This window comes from Carcharodon carcharias, chromosome 1 (assembly GCF_017639515.1).
Source record: "Carcharodon carcharias isolate sCarCar2 chromosome 1, sCarCar2.pri, whole genome shotgun sequence".
NCBI classification, from domain to species: domain Eukaryota; kingdom Metazoa; phylum Chordata; class Chondrichthyes; order Lamniformes; family Lamnidae; genus Carcharodon; species Carcharodon carcharias.
Window position 1 is genome coordinate 163,868,968 of NC_054467.1, and position 18,883 is coordinate 163,887,850.

Below are 18,883 nucleotides of genomic sequence, written 5' to 3' on the forward strand. Positions count from 1 at the left end.
TAGAATTGCAATCTTTCTCTCAAGTGCTAAGGAACGCAAGCTACAACAACTCATCGACACCAACACCCATCTAGGACCCCCCACCCCTGCTTGTTCCTCCATCCCCACCCTTTCTTCCAATCCCAACCCCAGCCGTGTATTCACTATACCCCCTGACCTTCCCCTCTCCGATGCTGAACGTTCAGTGCTCAGCAAAGGACTTAGTTTCATACCCTTACGCCCTTACCTCAATGAATTTCGGGCTCGGCATGATACTGAACTCTTCTTTCGCCGTCTTCGTCTCCGGGCTCACTTCTTTGGGCAGGAGTCCTCTCCCAGTTCAACGGATCCTTTTACCCATCTCCAATATTCTCCCTCCACCTGGACCCCTCCCTCTGGATTCTTACCTTCTCTCGATCTTTTCATTGAGAACTGTCGGCGCGACATTAGTCGTCTCAATTTCTCTGCTCCTCTCACCCATTCTAACCTGTCTCTCTCTGAACTTACTGCACTCCATTCTCTCAGGTCCAACCCTGACATTGTCATCAAACCCGCTGACAAGGGTGGTGCTGTTGTTGTCTGGCGCACTGACCTCTACCTCGCGGAGGCTGAGCGTCAACTCGCAGACACTTCCTCCTACCTCTCCCTGGACCATGACCCCACCACTGAACATCAAGCCATTGTTTCCAGGCCTGTCACTGACCTCATCTCCTCTGGGGATCTCCCTCCCACAGCTTCCAACCTGATAGTCGCCCAACCTCGGACGGCCCGCTTCTATCTCCTACCCAAAATCCACAAACAGAACTGCCCCGGTAGACCAATCGTCTCAGCTTGCTCCTGCCCCACAGAACTCATTTCTCGTTATCTTGACTCCCTTCTCTCTCCCCTTGTCCAGTCCCTTCCCACCTACATCCGTGATTCCTCTGACACCTTACGTCACATCAACAATTTCCAGTTCCCTGGCCCCAACCGCTTACTCTTCACCATGGACGTCCAATCCCTCTACACCTCCATCCCCCACCAGGATGGTCTGAGGGCCCTTAGCTTCTTCCTCGAACAGAGGCCCGAACAATCCCCATCCACCACTACTCTCCTCCGTCTGGCTGAACTTGTTCTCACACTGAACAATTTCTCCTTCAACTCCTCTCACTTCCTCCAAATAAAAGGTGTGGCTATGGGTACCCGCATGGGCCCCAGCTATGCCTGTCTCTTTATGGGGTATGTGGAACATTCCTTGTTGCAGTCCTACTCCGGCCCCCTTCCACAACTCTTTCTCCGGTACATCGATGATTACTTCGGTGCCGCTTCATGCTCTCGTCAGGACTTGGAAAAATTTATTAATTTTGCTTCCAATCTCCACCCCTCCATCATTTTCACGTGGTCCATCTCTGACACTTCCCTTCCCTTCCTTGACCTTTCTGTCTCAATCTCTAGTGATAGACTGTCCACCAATATCCATTACAAACCCACCGACTCCCACAGCTATCTCGACTACAGCTCCTCACACCCTGCTTCCTGTAAGGACTCCATCCCATTCTCTCAATTCCTTCGCCTCCGTCGCATCTGTTCCGATGATGCTACATTCAAAAACAGTTCCTCTGACATGTCCTCCTTCTTCCTTAACCGAGGTTTTCCACCCACGGTCGTTGACAGGGCCCTCAACCGTGTCCGGCCCATCTCCCGCGCATCCGCCCTCACGCCTTCTCCTCCCTCCCAGAAACATGATAGGGTCCCCCTTGTCCTCACTTATCACCCCACCAGCCTCCGCATTCAAAGGATCATCCTCCGCCATTTCCGCCAACTCCAGCATGATGCCACCACCAAACACATCTTCCCTTCACCCCCCTTATCGGCATCCCTTCACTTCCTCTCTCCTCACCGTCCAAGGCCCCAAACACTCCTTTCAAGTGAAGCAGCATTTCACTTGCATTTCCCCCAACTTAGTCTACTGCATCCGTTGCTCCCAATGTGGTCTCCTCTACATTGGAGAGACCAAACGTAAACTGGGCGACCGCTTTGCAGAACACCTGCGGTCTGTCCGCAAGAATGACCCAAACCTCCCTGTCGCTTGCCATTTTAACACTCCACCCTGCCCTCTTGCCCACATGTCTGTCCTTGGCTTGCTGCATTGTTCCAGTGAAGCCCAACGCAAACTGGAGGAACAACACCTCATCTTCCGACTAGGGACTTTACAGCCTTCCGGACTGAATATTGAATTCAACAACTTTAGGTCGTGAGCTCCCTCCCCCATCCCCACCCCCTTTCTGTTTCCCCCTTCCCTTTTATTTCCAATAAATTATAAAGATTTTCCTTTTCCCACCTATTTCCATTATATATATAAAAAAACCCACTAGAGCTATACCTTGAGTGCCCTACCATCCATTCTTAATTAGCACATTCGTTTAGATAATATCACCAACTTTAATTTTAACACCTATGTGTTCTATTGTACTATTGTCGTTGACATCTTTTGATGATCTGCTTCTATCACTGCTTGTTTGTCCCTACAACCACACACCCCCACCCCCCCCCTCCACCTCTTTGTCTCTCTATCTCTCCGCCCCCCACACACACACCTTAAACCAGCTTATATTTCAACTCTTTCTTGGACTCGAACGCAAGTTCTGTCGAAGGGTCATGAGGACTCGAAACGTCAACTCTTTTCTTCTCCGCCGATGCTGCCAGACCTGCTGAGTTTTTCCAGGTAATTCTGTTTTTGTTTTGAAAAACTTGCCTGATTTTTCTCTGCCATTTAATAGACATTGCTGCAGGGACCTTACTATTGTCCCAGTTGACGATTGTTAAATCAGTGCAGGCCTGATATCACATTGTGGATCTTCCTCATCTACATGGTTCAGTGCTAGACTGTGTGATGTCCTTACTCATTAGTCATTCAGTGAAGTACAATTAAGTATATAATCCAAATGGACCTTAATTTAAAATGTTTACTGTTGGGGGGATTTGCTTTAAACCATTTCAAGGCATTTGTTGTATTATCTATAGGGAAATTCTGCGAATTCAGTAAAATTATATTCTGTCAAATTTTTGAGATAAGAGAATGCTGTTTAATCTGAAAGAGTGACAGAAAATGCTGGGAATACACAGCATCAGCATTTAAAAAGAGAGGTTAATGTTTTGGATAGATACCCTTCATCAGAATAGTTTATCTAAAGAGACTGTAACCTGCTGTGTACTTCCAACATTTTCTATTCTTAATTCTGTTCAATTTTTGTTTAAATCAGACCCACTGAAAGAAATAAAAAAGCAATCATACTTCACACTGTGTAAATATGCAGGGTTTGAAGGCACAAGAATTATAATACATGATGAGCTATTCAGTCTTGATCGACCAAAAGCTGCATTATATCATTTCAAGGCATATTATTCTGAGGTATTTATGTATATCAGATGAAATATTAAAATCCATTTTGTATGCAAACCCAACACTAATGAGTTGCAAACATACTGCACTAAATTAAAAATTCTTTGCCTCTGGTATGAAAGTAATATGTCTAACCTTTCTTTGTCTGTGATTGACAGTGCAACCTACATTCTTGTAAATTTCAGTTCATACCAGTACAAACTAATTATTTGACTGGCTTGAACTGGTCCTGACTGGTACATGATGGAACATGTTAGGAATACCAAATAAGGAAAGTAAATTGGTCTTCATTTAAAGAGGCATGATACATTTCCATTTTCAAATATAGTTCAGAGCAGATCCTACTGCTCCTAAGTGAATTCTCCAGTGTGTAAGATAGGTCATAGCGATTACAAAATTCCAAAAGTAGTGCTTTTAAATTGCTGTAGAGGTATTTTCTTGCAAAATGGAAATAATGATCATGAGTATGAGGAAATCAAAAAGCAAGGGGCATTGATTAAAGATTGTCATTATTTGCTATTAATAAATTAATGAAGAATTCAGGAAAAAGCTTCTTTATGCAAAGTGGGGATAGCAAACATTTCTGGCATGGACTCGATAGGCCAAATGATCTCCTTCTGTGACATTATGACTCTATGACATGGAGTTGTTGAGAGAAATAGTATGGTTTCCTTTAAGGGGAAGCTACACATACACACAAGGCAGAATTTTGCCCTTGACATGTGGGCTCGGTGGGAGCAGTCTAGAAGCCGCCCACCGCCCGCAATTGGGCCCGGAAGGCAATTTCACGCTGGTAGGCCAATTAAGGTCCGCCCAGCATGAAATGCAAGCAGCAGCGCTCAGCGATGCCTGTGTGGACAGAGGGAGGAGGGCGAGCCGGGCGAGCGTGACTTTTGCATATGTGCCCGAATGTGCACTTCATAATCTCCCTGAGGCACAGAGCTGAAAATACCTGAAAAATTATAAATAAAAAAATTAAAATGTAATGAAACATTTCCCCCATGTGATGGAGTCACATGAGCAGGGACATGATATTAATAGAAAAATAACGTTTTCATTTGATTTTTGTTTGCTTTTGGAAACCTCATCCTGCTGCTTGGCCTTTTTGCCTGTCTGCCAACCATAAGGTTGGATGGGCAGTGAAAAATTTCTTTTAATTAACTTGTTAATGGCCTTAATAGACCTTTTAATTGTTGGTGGGTGGATTGCCAACTTTGGCGCGTACCCAACAACCGAAATATCGCGCAAGTGTGTGATGACGTCAGGGCGCATGCTTGTGTCAACAAGCATCATTTTGTGCTCAGTCGGGTTGGGTGTGCGGTCTCCTGCTGAGCTAAAAATTTTACTCACAAGGAAGAAGGGTAAAGAAGGACTGATTGATAGGGTGAGATGACCAAGGTGGGAGGAGGTTGGTGTGGAGCCTTGGGGAAAGGTCATGAATTACTATTTTCAGGTTATTACATTGATTCTCTCGGGCTTTTATTTAAGAATGCTCCTGGAAGCACTTTGGGACGTTTTATTATGTGAAATGTAAGGATAAATTGTTGATGTTCTCTGGAGATTTCACTAATGTCCTTCCAAAATTGCAGCAGGAGATCAGGAGAACCTCCCCTTCAGAATAGGGATCTGAGGTGTTTTTCTTACATTGCACTTTTCACACAGGTGCCTTCCTGATGCTTTTATTATGTTGGTGTCATAACAACATCAGTTCTGACTTGATTGTTAAACAGAAGACGTTAGTTAGACATTCTGGGAAGGAGCTGATCAGTGAGTCTTTTCTTTTGTGCAGGTCAGCCACAAGTCTTAGATTTATTTCTATAAATTGGTGAAGTCAGTGAGCCTGAAAGGAAACAGTGCAAGAAACCCAACAAGTAAAAGCAGCTGCGGAGAGTCAGCAAGATCAAGGACAAATCTTATTTTTGTAATTTTAGATAGTAGTCTAATAAATAGAGGCATGGCCAAGCACAACGCTCCAGACGAATAAACAACTTTTACCCTATGGGAACTCCAGGATACTCTGGGATGGATTTTATATTGAGATTGGGCTCCCTGCACCCCAGTTTAAATTCTGGGGTGAGCCCACCATCACTTAGCTGGCTTGCCCTGCTTTAATTCTTTGAGTGACGGCCCTTTAATTATTAAGAGGCAGGACTTCTATCTGTCTCCACGAAGAAGTCCTGTTTCGTGGAGCTGCTGGCCAATCGGAGGCTGGCAATTCTGTACACCAGCTGCACTAGCAGGAGCAGTGGCCATTGCTGGTAATGTAGATAGGGCAAGGAGATGGTGTTCAGCGATTGACCCAAACATTCCAAGTTTTTCTGAGATTTCTCCAGGGCTAGCTGACAACTCCAGGCGAGGCGGGTTGGGGGCATACTGGACAGGGCAGGGGGGAGGAAGGTAGCATGGGGAGGCAAAATTGTGTGGGATGGCCTACAATTGGCACTTGAGGCCAGGAAAAAGGCACCACTCGCCCCCTCCCACCCCACCCCCCTTTAACTGACTGGCAGCCCACGGGGTTTGCACATTGAGAACCAACCTCTCTCGCTGCCTATTAAATCAAAATCACGGCATGATGAGACCCCTAATTGGACATTAATTGCCTACTTAAGGGCCTCAATTGGGCCAAGGACTGTGATCCACCCAACACCTCCCCTGCTGCTTATATGCTCACATTAAGTTGGTGGGAGGTGGGGTGGGGTGGGGGGGGGTGGGTGCGCTGGAAGCTGATGGTGGCCCTAATATACAGGTTTACCCTGCCAACTTTCCCACCCACAGGTGGACCATATGAAACAATACTTCAGTGAGTATAGAAATAGGAGGATAGAGCAGATGAATACATTGCTGCAGAGAGAGTGCAGGAGGGAGGACTTTAGACATCTGGTGCCTTGGGACCAGTTGTAGGCGAGGGTCTAGAGAAAACAGAGGCCAGCAAACTGTGCACCTTCTTAGCCCACTGTCTTCCTCTGCAGCAAATGCGTAGAGACTGTGATGCCAGAGTGGGACTCCTGAGCCACATCAGGTGATGCTTAACACAAAGTTGACCACCACGACGCAAACCATCATCTTATAAGACAGACAGCAGCCAACTATGATGAGAGCCTGAGTAACTTGGGTCTATAGTCTCTGGAGTTTAGAAGCATGAGAGGTGATCTCATTAAAACATACAATATTCTGAAGGGGATTGACAAGGTAGACAAGTCAGACAGTTACATCTCAGCAAAACTGGAGGCTATATTGTTATGGGGATGTTTGCCAGTGCTGTTAGAATGGAAAAACTAAAGAAATAGGAGCAGGAGTCAACTATAAGCCCCATTGAGCCTGCTCCACCTTTCAAAATGAGCATGGCTAATCTTGGGCTTCAACTCCAATTCCCTGCCCACTCCCCATATCCCTTAATTCCCTGAGAGACCAAAAATCTATCTATCCCAACCTTATATTTACTCAACAATGGAGCATCAACAACCATCTGAGGTAGAGAATTCCAAAGATCCGCAACCTTTTGAATGAAGAAATTTCTCCTAATCTCATATGCTGAGACTGTGCCTCATGTTCTAGATTTCCCAGCCAGGGGAAACAACCTCCCAATGGAAACAACTTCAGTTGGCCCGGAGTGCAGGAGGGAGGGCTTTAGACATCTGGTTCCTGAGGACCAGTTGTAGGCAAGGACCTAGAGAAAACAAACCAAGAAATTGTAGAACTGATGTAATGGGTTTACCAGGTACAGGACTGCTTTGGGACTAGCAGAGAAGACTACCATGGAACAGGTCAATACCCTTCTCAATACCATAGGCAGTAGTGCAGATGATGTAATGGTCAGGCAGGATGTAAACAATGAGACAGTGACATATGAATAGGCTATAAAAGCATTTTGATACATATTTCATCCTTAGAAGGAACACCATTATAGAAAGAGTGAAGTTCAGTAGACGTACTCAAAGATCAGAAGAGAGTAAAGATTCCTTTATTAACAATTTATATTGGCTAGCTGAGAATATGAAGCCCTGAAAGACAAATTAATTCTGGATCACATTGTTGTAAGAGCCTTAGAGGAGACTTTGTAAGAGTTTCTGCAATGGGTGGAATATTTTGCGCTTTTGAATACTGTGTAGTTAACAAGGCAGGCAGATGTGAGAAAGAAAAATTGTGTATTTATTTGAGATGACAAGAAGATCTTGTGGAGAAAAATGGCTGACACAGTGTTATCTGTAGGGCACAGAAGTAACAGCGCACCCACTGAAAAACAGGGAAAGAACGAAGAGGCACAGTAACCATCATTATTCAGTATTCTCGCTGTGGTGGGAAAAGGCTGCACTGACGCGAAGAATGCCCCACCAGCTATCGACCATACAACTCCATGGTCCAGGAGATGTTCAACTGAAGGTCAAGGGACAGTTGGCTACAAAACCTCAGTACAAAGGAAGATAAATCACAGAAACTTTGCTGCGATCCGAAACCAATGGTGTTTACTGTTAAGCCAAAAAGCTTGCATAGGTCCACAACTCATTCATAAAGTAGAAGAATTGTTAACCTAAAAAAGACCAAAGTAATTCAGAACAGAATTTCCAAAATGGCACAGAGGTCTTGAGAAGACAGAAACAAGTGCCCTACAGTGGGAGCACCAGCACCTATAGAACCATGTGAAAACCTCGAGAAAACCAGACAGGACATTTCCCATGAACAGCAGGTAAAGGAATCACACCTCATTATCTGGAAGGGCAGCCTGCATTAAGCAAGAAACAGATGGATAAACTTGAACAAGGAAAACAACAAACAACAAACAACAGCAGACACAGACCTGCTGAGTTTTTCCAGGTAATTCTGTTTTTGTTTTGGATTTTCAGCATCTGCAGTTTTTTTGTTTTTATCTCTGTGTTTAATTGACTGCCACTGCTCTTCAAGAAATGCCTTCCTTGAAGAAGTTTTGTTCGCCTCTGCGATAAGATTTCCGTATCTCTCTTTCGCCTTGCTCACCTTCATTGCTTTCCATTTCTCTCCTAGTGTTTGACAAGGTGTTTACTAAAACCTGCTTTCACAGCCATATCTCCTTTCTCAGTGACTGTCTCCGTCTCCGACTTACCCCATGTGGATTTCAACTGAAATTCCACCCCTCATGTTTCGAACCCACCCAGAATTCACAATTGTTTAGATAATATCACCAACTTCAACACCTATGTGTTCTTTTGTTCTGATGTCTGTGACATCTTTTGATGATCTTCTTCTATCACTGCTTGTTTGTCCCTACAACCACACCACCCCCTCCACTTCTACCCCACCCCCCCCCCCACCCACTTACCCTAAACCAGCTTATATTTCACCCCTTCCTTGGATTCACCTAGTTCTGTTGAAGGGTCATGAGGACTCGAAATGTCAACTCTTTTCTTCTCCGCTGATGCTGCCAGACCTGCTGAGTTTTTCCAGGTAATTCTGTTTTTGTTTTACATTGTCATTCATTCCTGTAATAAAGCCTGAACAAGAGGACATACATTTCATTGAAAATCAAGTGTCCTGTATCTTACTGACCACAAAATTCCTACCAGCAACATCATAGAGACTAAATTAAATTTGAAAGGTACAAAAAACAGATGAAGAATGTGCTAAAATTAGGGAATACTGCATAAAAGGATAACCAGAATATGTTCCAAATAATCTCATCCTGAAGCAGTACTTCAAGCAATGAAGGCACCTCAGTGTCATAGAATGACCTGCTGATTTATGATGAGAGGTTAGTCATATTAAGAGTCCTCACACTCAAGATCCTTCAAAGAATACACCAGGAACATGTAAGCATTATAAAGTGCCGTGCTACAGCGGGAAACTCTATTTGGTAGCTAGGGATCTCAAAATCATTTGAGGAAATTATTTCGAGCTGCATCACCTGTGCAATCCATCACCAGGAGAAAAGGGAGCCACTGATGGAATCCTCATTTCCAACTAGACTGTGGGACTGTCTAAGAATGGGTGTTGTCGAGCTCAAAGGGAAGACATTCCTCACTGTTGTTGACTATTACTCCGGATGGATTGATGTTAAACGTCTTTATTGTCCCATCACTAAAATAAATTTTTGCCACACATGACACCCCAAATCTAGTCATTTCAGACAACGGCTCATAGTTTGCAAACAAATGTTTTAAGCAGTTCAGAGAAGCCTATGGATTTGTCCATACGACTAGTTCATCCAGATACCCACAAGCTAATGGAGGGGCTGAAAGAGGAGTAAGTATGGTCAAGGCTTTGTTGAAGAAAAATGACAATATCAACTTTGCACTCTTGAGCTACCATTCCAGAATGCTTTGGCTCCGTCTGAACTCCTAATGGGAAGATGATTATGGACTCAACTTCCATTTCTTTCACATACACTCATGTCTTGTCTCAAAGCAGCAGACATAGAGAGAGTAAGGCAGGAGGAGGATGAGTATCATGCAAATGAAACCAGAAACTATAATCACCACCATAGAGTGCAGGATTTACCAGAACTCCAACCAGGGGAAACAGTTTGGATTCATGATGAGAAAATCAAAGGCCACAAATTGGAAAGAAACACTACATCCCCAGTCTTATCTTGTAGAGACTGAAAATGGAATAGTGAGAAAAAAGAGAAGTGCACTTGTATCTGCAAGAAGAATACCTTCAATAGAAAGGACAAGTTACCCAGAAGATCAGGAAGACGATCTGAATAGATAGCTGGCAGTCTCAGATGATTCACATACTACTCTACAAAGTTCATGGGAGGACACTGAGGACTTGAATTCCACATGTCCTCCGAGAGAGCTGAGAACATGGTTGGGCAAATTGGTGAAACCACCTCAAAGCTTTTCTCTGTGAACCAAGGATGAAGGCAGAGACTTTGGGGGAGATGTAGGGCAGCATACTGAGCTCATTGGGCGGGCGTGCACCCTACTGAATGAGCATAAAATGACACACGATGATGTCGGGCGAGCGTCCCGATGTCATCGTGCACTTGCGCGATATTTCGGTCAGTGGGCGCACGTGGGAATTGGCAGCCTATTAAGGCCTTTAATGAACTTTAATAAGAAATTTTTCCGTGCCTGGCCAACCTTACAGCCTTTGGATTTTTTGTGAAACCTCATCCACAAGCGGCTTGAGGTTTCGATCAGTGAATATAAAAGGTGTTTTTAAATTTCAGCCTCATTTCTAACATGTCCCTGCTCATGTGACACAGTGACATGAGGGGACATGTTTTAAACATTTTTAAATTCTTTACTTACTATTTTAAAAAGCTTCAGCTCCCTGGGGTGGGTCTATGCCCCAAGGAGCTTTTACTGCGCGCACCCGTGCGCATGTGCAAACTTTCTCAGCGCTCAGCCTCCTCCACCCCACCCCGGTAACGCTGAGCACTGCAGCACACGATTCACGCTAGCTGGCTGCTAATTTGCCAGCCAGCATGAAATCGCGGTTAGGGACCAATCATGGGCAGCGGTCTGTTTTGTGGCCGTTCCAGCTCGCCCCCACCAAGCCCACCCGACGGCCAGAAAATCCTGGCCGTAGCATAATGGGGTAAGGTTAAATATTTAAATAGAACAGTCTACATCATCAGAGATGTAGGGTAACATGACAACAGAATATGCTGAGAATTATTTCCATGTGAAGCCTCATGTTAAGCCTTGTACTGTACATAGCTCATAGAATGTTCAATGAAAGGTAAAGTTTACCAACAGTTTTGCCTCCAGCAGTGTCTATCAATTCTGACCAATGACAACCTCATTAAAACCCACAACAATGATAGCAGAAATACTGCTCCCGAGGACATCTATTTCACTCTTGGACATACATCAATCAGTCTACCATAAGAACTCAGGTCCTGCACCATTGCTACAGGGATTTGAGTGCACCTGCAGCAGTTAAAATTATCCTGGTTGAGAATAATCTCAGACCATCTCCTTGACACTGCATATAGGGAGGTCTGGCTGAGCCTACATGTTCAGCCATGTCCCACAGACTGGCGGGTACAAAACTGGACACACACATGATCATCCAATAAAGACTGAATGCAAACACACAACATTTCCTCCACAATAAAGGAAATGACCCTAATTCCCCTGTAGCCACAAATGCAAGCATATCAGTACAGTTAGCTCTCTGACTAAGCTAGTTGCAACACAAATAATGCAGACATGAATGAAGTGAAAACAGTACAATGTGCAGTATTTACAATGACAAAATGAGCATTTCTAAAACATCTGTGCTAGCTTTGTGCTCTCATGCATTCTAAAGTTTTTGCCCATGGCCACTATGTCTAGGTGCAACCCTGACATGAGGGACTGAGGTAGATGCTGCCTACTCAGTGCACTGCCCATAACCTGCGATGACCATGGCAGGCATCCTCTTGAAACATGGGGCCTTGAGGGCTTTGCCTACGGGAGCTTTCCTGCAAGGGTGCAGGGGCATTGGCCTCGGCCTCGCCTTCACAAGGCAATGGAGTCAATGGCAGTTGGAATGAGGAGTGGCCTCTCACCCTGGGGGTGTCTTGAGAGGAGGCCCCATGGGCAGCTGGCACATGCTCCTCCTTCATCTCTGGCTGCAAAAATGTCACTTCCCTTTCTCCCCGAGTAGAAGGAGCACCTGGAGTGAGGTCCAAATTCCTGAACCACTTCTTGCCTAGCCACTACTCTAAGGAGCCCATGGCTAAAGCAACAGGATACTGGTCAGAGTGTATATTGGTTGTCTGCTGTACCTGTCTGTCTATGGCAATCACCATTCTGTCCATGGAGGAAGCCACGCACTGATATGCCTGAGACATGGAAGAACTTATGGCTTGCATGGACTTCTCCATTGTCCACACAAAGCTACAAATAATCTCTGGCATCTCTGGCATCTACCTTTCAAGGCATATCCAGGATTCTTGTGGCTATGAGCAGAGGCCCAACATCACTTGGGCTCAGCAGAGGCCTGGTTCCCAGCAGTCCTCTGAGTGTCCGGGGCCCTGGCTGTCACAATCTCCCTCAGCTGCTGGAACATGTCTGTGTGGTCAGCAGATCTCCCAATTCAAAATGCAAAGCCTCTGTGACTCTTGTGGGTATTGCTGTGCTGTGGAGGGTGTGGGAGAGGCAATTGATGGTGTATCATCTGGGTGAGGGGTGCCATCATCCACAGAAGTGGGATCTTCAGTCTCCTGCTGTGGCTGTGGCCTGGGCTTAGGATCGTGAGGGCCTGTAATGGAGAACAAAAAGAAACACATTAAGGATCTGCAGAATCTATGAGTGCATCATATTTCCTTGTGTGCCTCCTGTGTGCACATATGCCAGCATCAGGTTGGATCTGTTCTCACTCTGATTTTTTTCTGATCTCGCCCCTGCAGGCATTAACCTTGCTGGGGTGCCCAGTTTTCTTGGGCAGCAGCACAGCCTGGATGTTGGGCAGGACCCCACCCTGGGCCATGGTGACCCTTCCCTGCAGCTTGTTGAGTTCATTGTCATTCTGGATGGTGAGCTGCAGGTGGCAGGGAATGATACTGGTCTTCTTGTTGTCCTGGGTCACATTGCCAGCCAATTCAAGGATTTCGTCAGTCAGGTACTCAAGGATGGTGGCCAGGAAGACGGGGGTTCCGACTTCGAAATGCTCGGCATAGTGACCCTTGCAGAGCAGCCGCTCGATTCGGTCAACGGGGAACTGGAGACCAGCTCTGGAAGAGCAAGGCATAGTCTTGGTGGTCCTTTCCCTCCAGTTTTACTGCGACTGGACATCTTGTAGTTGCCCCTGCTGAAAACCTTCAATCTGAGGTTCGACTGCTCCAGCCTTGCTGCCAGCGATCACTTGGCCGCCCTGCTCTCCTGCAATCTGTAGTGCCTCTCCATCAGCAGGGTTGAGCAGCTTCAGGTCAGGCACTTGACCAATCCTTGTCCAGTCCAGACCTTGTCTTCTCCCTCGAGTTGTGGGTCATGCTGATTTAGTGACATGTCAAGTGATACCTAACCCCCTTGTCTGCATCCCCATCACACATATTGGCCTGTCACTGGTACATTGGACTCAAGCGCTCACTCAATCCAAACTGTCACATGCTTTGGCCTCAATTGCCATGTGGTGCTGAGGCCAACCATGCATTCACCCACCTGGCTTAGCTGCCCACTCACACAGATACATTGCTTGATGACCCACTGGTATGACCCACATGCAACCATGCCACTGTCTGGTGGGTTGGAGCAAGTCATTGACACACTTTCTACACTGGACTCAGGATCTTCGATGAACCCCACAATTGCTCAGCTCCTCTGCAATCCCCATCCGGGCTGCTTTGATTGGGCAGGAGGGCCTTCTGTTGCTATCTGTGGGAAGATCGCCTCCCGCCATTCCCTGTTGGCCAGGAGGAAAATTTGCTGGGAAGTATCACTGAACGTTGGGCTGGTCTTTGTCTTGCCTCAGACAATGCAGCTATAGGGCTTGGAAGTGATGGAATGTAGGGAGTGGTGGAGGGGTGGTGGGGTGGGGGTGGTGGGGGGGGTGGGGTGCATGGTGGAGTGTTGTTCAGGGGATGGTGGAGGGGTAGTCCCCAGGACAAGAAAGATTAATAAGGGTGGGAGTGATGGGGGGAGAGGTTTGAGGCAGTGCATCACAAATGGATCAGAGTACTGAATAAAAGGGGGTGGACATGAAAGTTGTGGCCTTGATGCAGGGTCTCCCTGTTTGTCTTTTATAGCCTGCACCAATCTGCTGAATTGCTACCTGATAGCAGAATCCAGACTCCTCTGGTGTGTAATTGCAAATTTCTCATATGCCCACTGCTAGTCTTTTAAATTTTAATTGTAATTGTGTGTGTGCCAGGTCCCGACACACAAGCACAAGTGCTATTCACTTCCATTTCCGACACTAGGACTCATGCACCTCTTATTAAATTCTGTCCAGTATGCCAAGTGTGGTCTCACAAAAGCCCTTTACAATTGTAGCAAGGCTTCTTTATTCCTGTACTCCAATCCTCTTGCAACAAAGGCCAACATGCCACTTGCATTACTAATTGCTTGCTGCATCTGCATGCTAACTTTCTGTGTAAATTGTAAGAGCACACCCAAGTCATCCTGAGCATCAACTTTTCTAAGTTTCCTTGAAAAATATTCTGCTGTTCTATTTTTTCGACTAAAGTCCTCTTCACAAGTTACATTTCCATCATATTTTACCCGCTATGCCTGTCTCTTTATGTGGTATGTGGAACATTCCTTGTTCCAGTCCTACTCCAGCCCCCTCCCACAACTCTTTCTCCGGTACATCGATGATTACTTCGATGCTGCTTCATGCTCTCGTCGGGACCTGGAAAAATTTATTAATTTTGCTTCCAATCTCCACCCCTCCATCATTTTCACATGGTCAATCTCTGATACTTCCCTTCCCTTCCTTGACCTCTCTGTCTCAATTTCTGGTGATAGACTGTCCACTAATATCCATTACAAGCTTACCGACTCCCACAGCTACCTCGACTATAGCTCCTCACACCCCGCTTCCTGTAAGGACTCCATCCCATTCTCTCAGTTCCTTCGCCTCCGTTGCATCTGTTCTGATGATGCTACCTTCAAAAACAGTTCCTCTGACATGTCCTCCTTCTTCCTTAACCGAGGTTTTCCACCTACGGTCATTGACAGGGCCCTCAACCGTGTCTGGCCCATCTCCCGCACATCCGCCCTCACGCCTTCTCCTCCCTCCCAGAAACATGATAGGGTCCCCCTTGTTCTCACTTATCACCCCACCAGTCTCCGCATTCAAAGGATCATCCTCTGCCATTTCCGCCAACTCCAGCATGATGCCACCACCAAACACATCTTCCCTTCACCCCCCCCCGGCGGCATTCTGTAGGGATCGTTCCCTCTGGGACACCCTGGTCCACTCCTCCATCACCCTCTACTCCTCAACCCCCACCTACAGCACCTCCCCATGCATAAGCAAAAGATACAACACCTGCCCCTTCATTTCCTCTCTCCTCACCATCCAAGGGCCCAAACACTCCTTTCAAGTGAAGCAGCATTTCATTTGCATTTCCCCCAACTTAGTCTACTGCATTCGTTGCTCCCAATGCGGTCTCCTCTACATTGGAGAGACCAATCGCAAACTGGGCGACCGCTTTGCAGAATACCTTCGGTCTGTCCGCAAGAATGACCCAAAGCTCCCTGTCGCTTGCTATTTTAACACTCCACCCTGCTCTCATGCCCACATGTCCGTCCTTGGCTTGCTGCATTGTTCCAGGGAAGCTCAACGCAAACTGGAGGAACAACACCTCATCTTCCAACTAGGCACTTTACAGCCTTCCAGACTGAATATTGAATTCAACAACTTTAGATCTTGAACTCCCTCCCCCATCCCCACCCCCTTTCCATTTCTTCCCCCTCCCTTTTGTTTTTTCCAATAATTTATATAGATTTTTCTATTCTTTTCCCACCTATTTCCATTATTTTTAAATCTATACCTTTTATGCCATGTTAGTCTTATTTAACCCCACCCCCACTAGAGCTGTACCTTGCGTGTCCTGCCATCCATTCTTAATTAGCACATTCTTTTAGATAATATCACCACCTTCAACACCTCTTTATTCTTTTGTCTGTGACATCTTTTGATTATCTACTCCTATCACTGCTTGCTTGTCCCTACAACCACACCCCCCTCCACTTCTCTCTCCCCCCACCCACCCTCCACCTTAAACTAGCTTATAGTTCACCTATCTCCTATTTTTACTCAGTTCTGTTGAAGGGTCATGAAGACTCGAAATGTCAACTTTGTTCTTCTCCGCCGATGCTGCCAGACCTGCTGAGTTTTTCCAGGTAATTCTGTTTTTGTTTTGGATTTCCAGCATCTGCAGTTTTTTGTTTTTAATTTTATATTTCTACCTCTCTTCATTTCCAAAGAAGAGTCATATTGAATATAAAACGTTAACTCTGTTTCTCTCTTCAGGGTTTCTGCCAGACCTGCTGAGCTTTTCCAGAGATAAAAACAAAAAACAAAAAACTGCGGATGCTGGAAATACAAAACAAAAATAGAATTACTTGGAAAAACTCAGCAGGTCCGGCAGCATCGGCGGAGAAGAAAAGAGTTGACGTTTTGAGTCCTCATGACCCTTCGACAGAGTTCTGTCGAAGGGTCATGAGGATTCAAAACGTCAACTCTTTTCTTCTCCGCCGATGCTGCCGGACCTGCTGAGTTTTTCCAGGTAATTCTGTTTTTGTTTTGAGCTTTTCCAGAGCTCATTGTTTCATTACATTTCCTCTTAGATTTGTATTGTCAGCAAACTTAGATACATCAGTCTCTGTGTCTTCATTTAATCATTATTATAGATTATAAATAGCTAAGGCCCAATCACTGATCCTTGCAGCTCTCCATTAGTCACAGCCTTCCAACTTGAGAATATCCCATTTATGCCTACTCCTTGCTTCCTGTCTATTAACCATGTCTATCCATGCTAATATATTATCCCCAGCTCCATGAGCCCCTATCTTGCCTATTAATGTTTTGTGTGGCACCTTATTGAATGCCTTTTGGAAATCAAGGCATACTACATCTACTAGTTCTCCTTTAGAAACCCTATTAGTTACGTCCTTAAAGAATCTAATAAAATTGTCAAACATGATTTCCCTTTCGTAAAACTATGTTGAATTTGTCTGATCATTCTATGTTTTTCTAAATGCATTGTTAAGACTTCCTTAATAATAGATTCCAGCACCTTCCTGATGTCAGGCCAATTGGCCTCTTATTCCCTGTTTTCCCTATCCCTCCTTTTTAGAATAGCAGTGTTATATTTGTTAACTTCCAATCTGCTGGGACCATTCCAGAATCTAGGGAATTTTGGAAAAAATAGTCAGCACCCCCACTATCCCTTCAGCTAACTCTTTTAGAACCCAAGGGTGTAAGCCATCATTCTGGGGATTTGTCTGATTTTGGCCTCTTAAGTTTCTCCAGTGCTTCTTCTCTGCCTCATTATGTATTCTTGGGTGAGAACCCAGAAATCAATTAGAGTGCTGAAACAGCTGTGCCCCAAGGAAAACATTACTTGATTTTCAGCTCTGGCTTGCTGATCTCTTCTGTCAATTTCACAATGCTTATTTAAATAGGATAAAGTGCTTTAAAGTTCTTGCAGTTTCAGCTATTGATACTATAAAGGGTCTGGATGATTGACACTTTTATTGGCCTATTGTAAAAGCAAATTTTACAAATGAATGACTGGTTTTTAAAAGCTTTTTTTTAACACATTCTCTTGTCACCATAGTGTTTATTGGCTTTATGCAGAGTGTGCAGTGGGTAAATAGGCATGAAATTGTCATAGTTTGCCATGGAAGATGTGAGGTGCCATGGTGGGTGGTGGGGTGGGTGGTTGGAGAGGCATGGTTTGGCATGGAGAATATGAGGGGCCATGGGTTTTGGGTAGAGGGGCATAGCTTGGCATAGGTCTATGTGGAGCCATAGCGGGTGGGTGAGGGGCATTGCTTAGCTATGGGAGGTAGGTGGAGGACATGAGGTGGCATGGATGGTGGTTGGGGAGTGTGCGTGAGTTGGTGTGAGGGGTGAGGACTAGAGGGCCTTACTGTTTTTATTATCACAGCCAAAGTCCCAGAGCACCGAGCTGGGCCTTTTAAGCAGCCCACCTCTGTACCCGGCTGCCCCGCTCTCTTTCTGGTGAGCAGCTGGCTCGACTCCAGCATGCATCTGGCTTCCCCCCGCCTGAACAAAAATCGTGCCTTTGTAGGCACTTTTTCCCGAGGCAGGCATGACAAGACATGAAAATTCCTAACTCCTGCTGCTTGCCTCAGAGATGAAAATCCAGCCTGATAACTCTATTTCAGCTGGCACAGCCACAAAGGGCCTTTTGTACCATAAAAACCTGATTTCTGGGTAGACTTTTGGTTGGTGCGCGGCCCCAATCGGCGGGTCCGGGAGTGGCCATGGAATGGGCCACTGCCCGCGATTGGCCCCCTATAGCGATTTCATGCTGGCTGGCCAGTTAATGGTTAGCCAGTGTGAAAGGCTCAGCGCTGCCAAAGTGGGGGCAGGAGGAGGGCGAGCTGAAGTTAGCACGGGCATGGGAGAGCGCAGAAGGAAAGCTCCCTGAAGGCGGAGAGCTGCCTCAGGGAGCTGACGAATTTAAAATCAATAAAGACAGAATTTAAAATCTGGAAAAAATGTCCACACATCAGAATTAGTCACCTGTGCGTGGCCCTTGGATAAGGTTTCCTGAAAAATGCAAAGGCTGCCTGGCCGATTCGCCTGCATGCCAACTGTAATGTTGGATGGGCAGTGAAAAATCCACGTTAATTGATACTTTAATGGCCTTAATAGGCCTCTTAGTTTGTGGCGGGCGCGCTGTCGACTCTGGCACACGCCTGCCGACTCTGGCACACACCTGCCGACTCTCGCGCCCACCTGCCGACTCTGGTGCACTCCTGCCGACCAAAATATCGCACGAGCGTATGACGATGTCAGGATGCTCTCCCAATGTTTTTGTGTGCTATTGTACACTCGAGCATGTCAGGTACACACCCACATGCCAAGCAGAAAATTCTGCCCTCTGTGTCATTCTATGATTCTCCTGAATGTTGT

General features: G+C 45.8%; 1 protein-coding gene across 1 annotated transcript; it reads right to left on the reverse strand.

Moving 5' to 3' along the window:
• Positions 1 to 6,988: 6,988 nt before the first annotated feature.
• On the reverse strand, positions 6,989 to 13,018 carry LOC121275621 (histone H2A, sperm-like). Its single transcript, XM_041183107.1, has 3 exons — positions 12,686 to 13,018; positions 12,471 to 12,529; positions 6,989 to 7,028 (listed from the first exon to the last, which is right to left on the reverse strand). The coding sequence occupies exons 1-3, from the start codon at positions 13,016 to 13,018 to the stop codon at positions 6,989 to 6,991; spliced, it is 432 nt and encodes a 143-aa protein (XP_041039041.1).
• Between the last annotated feature and the right edge of the window lie 5,865 nt (positions 13,019 to 18,883).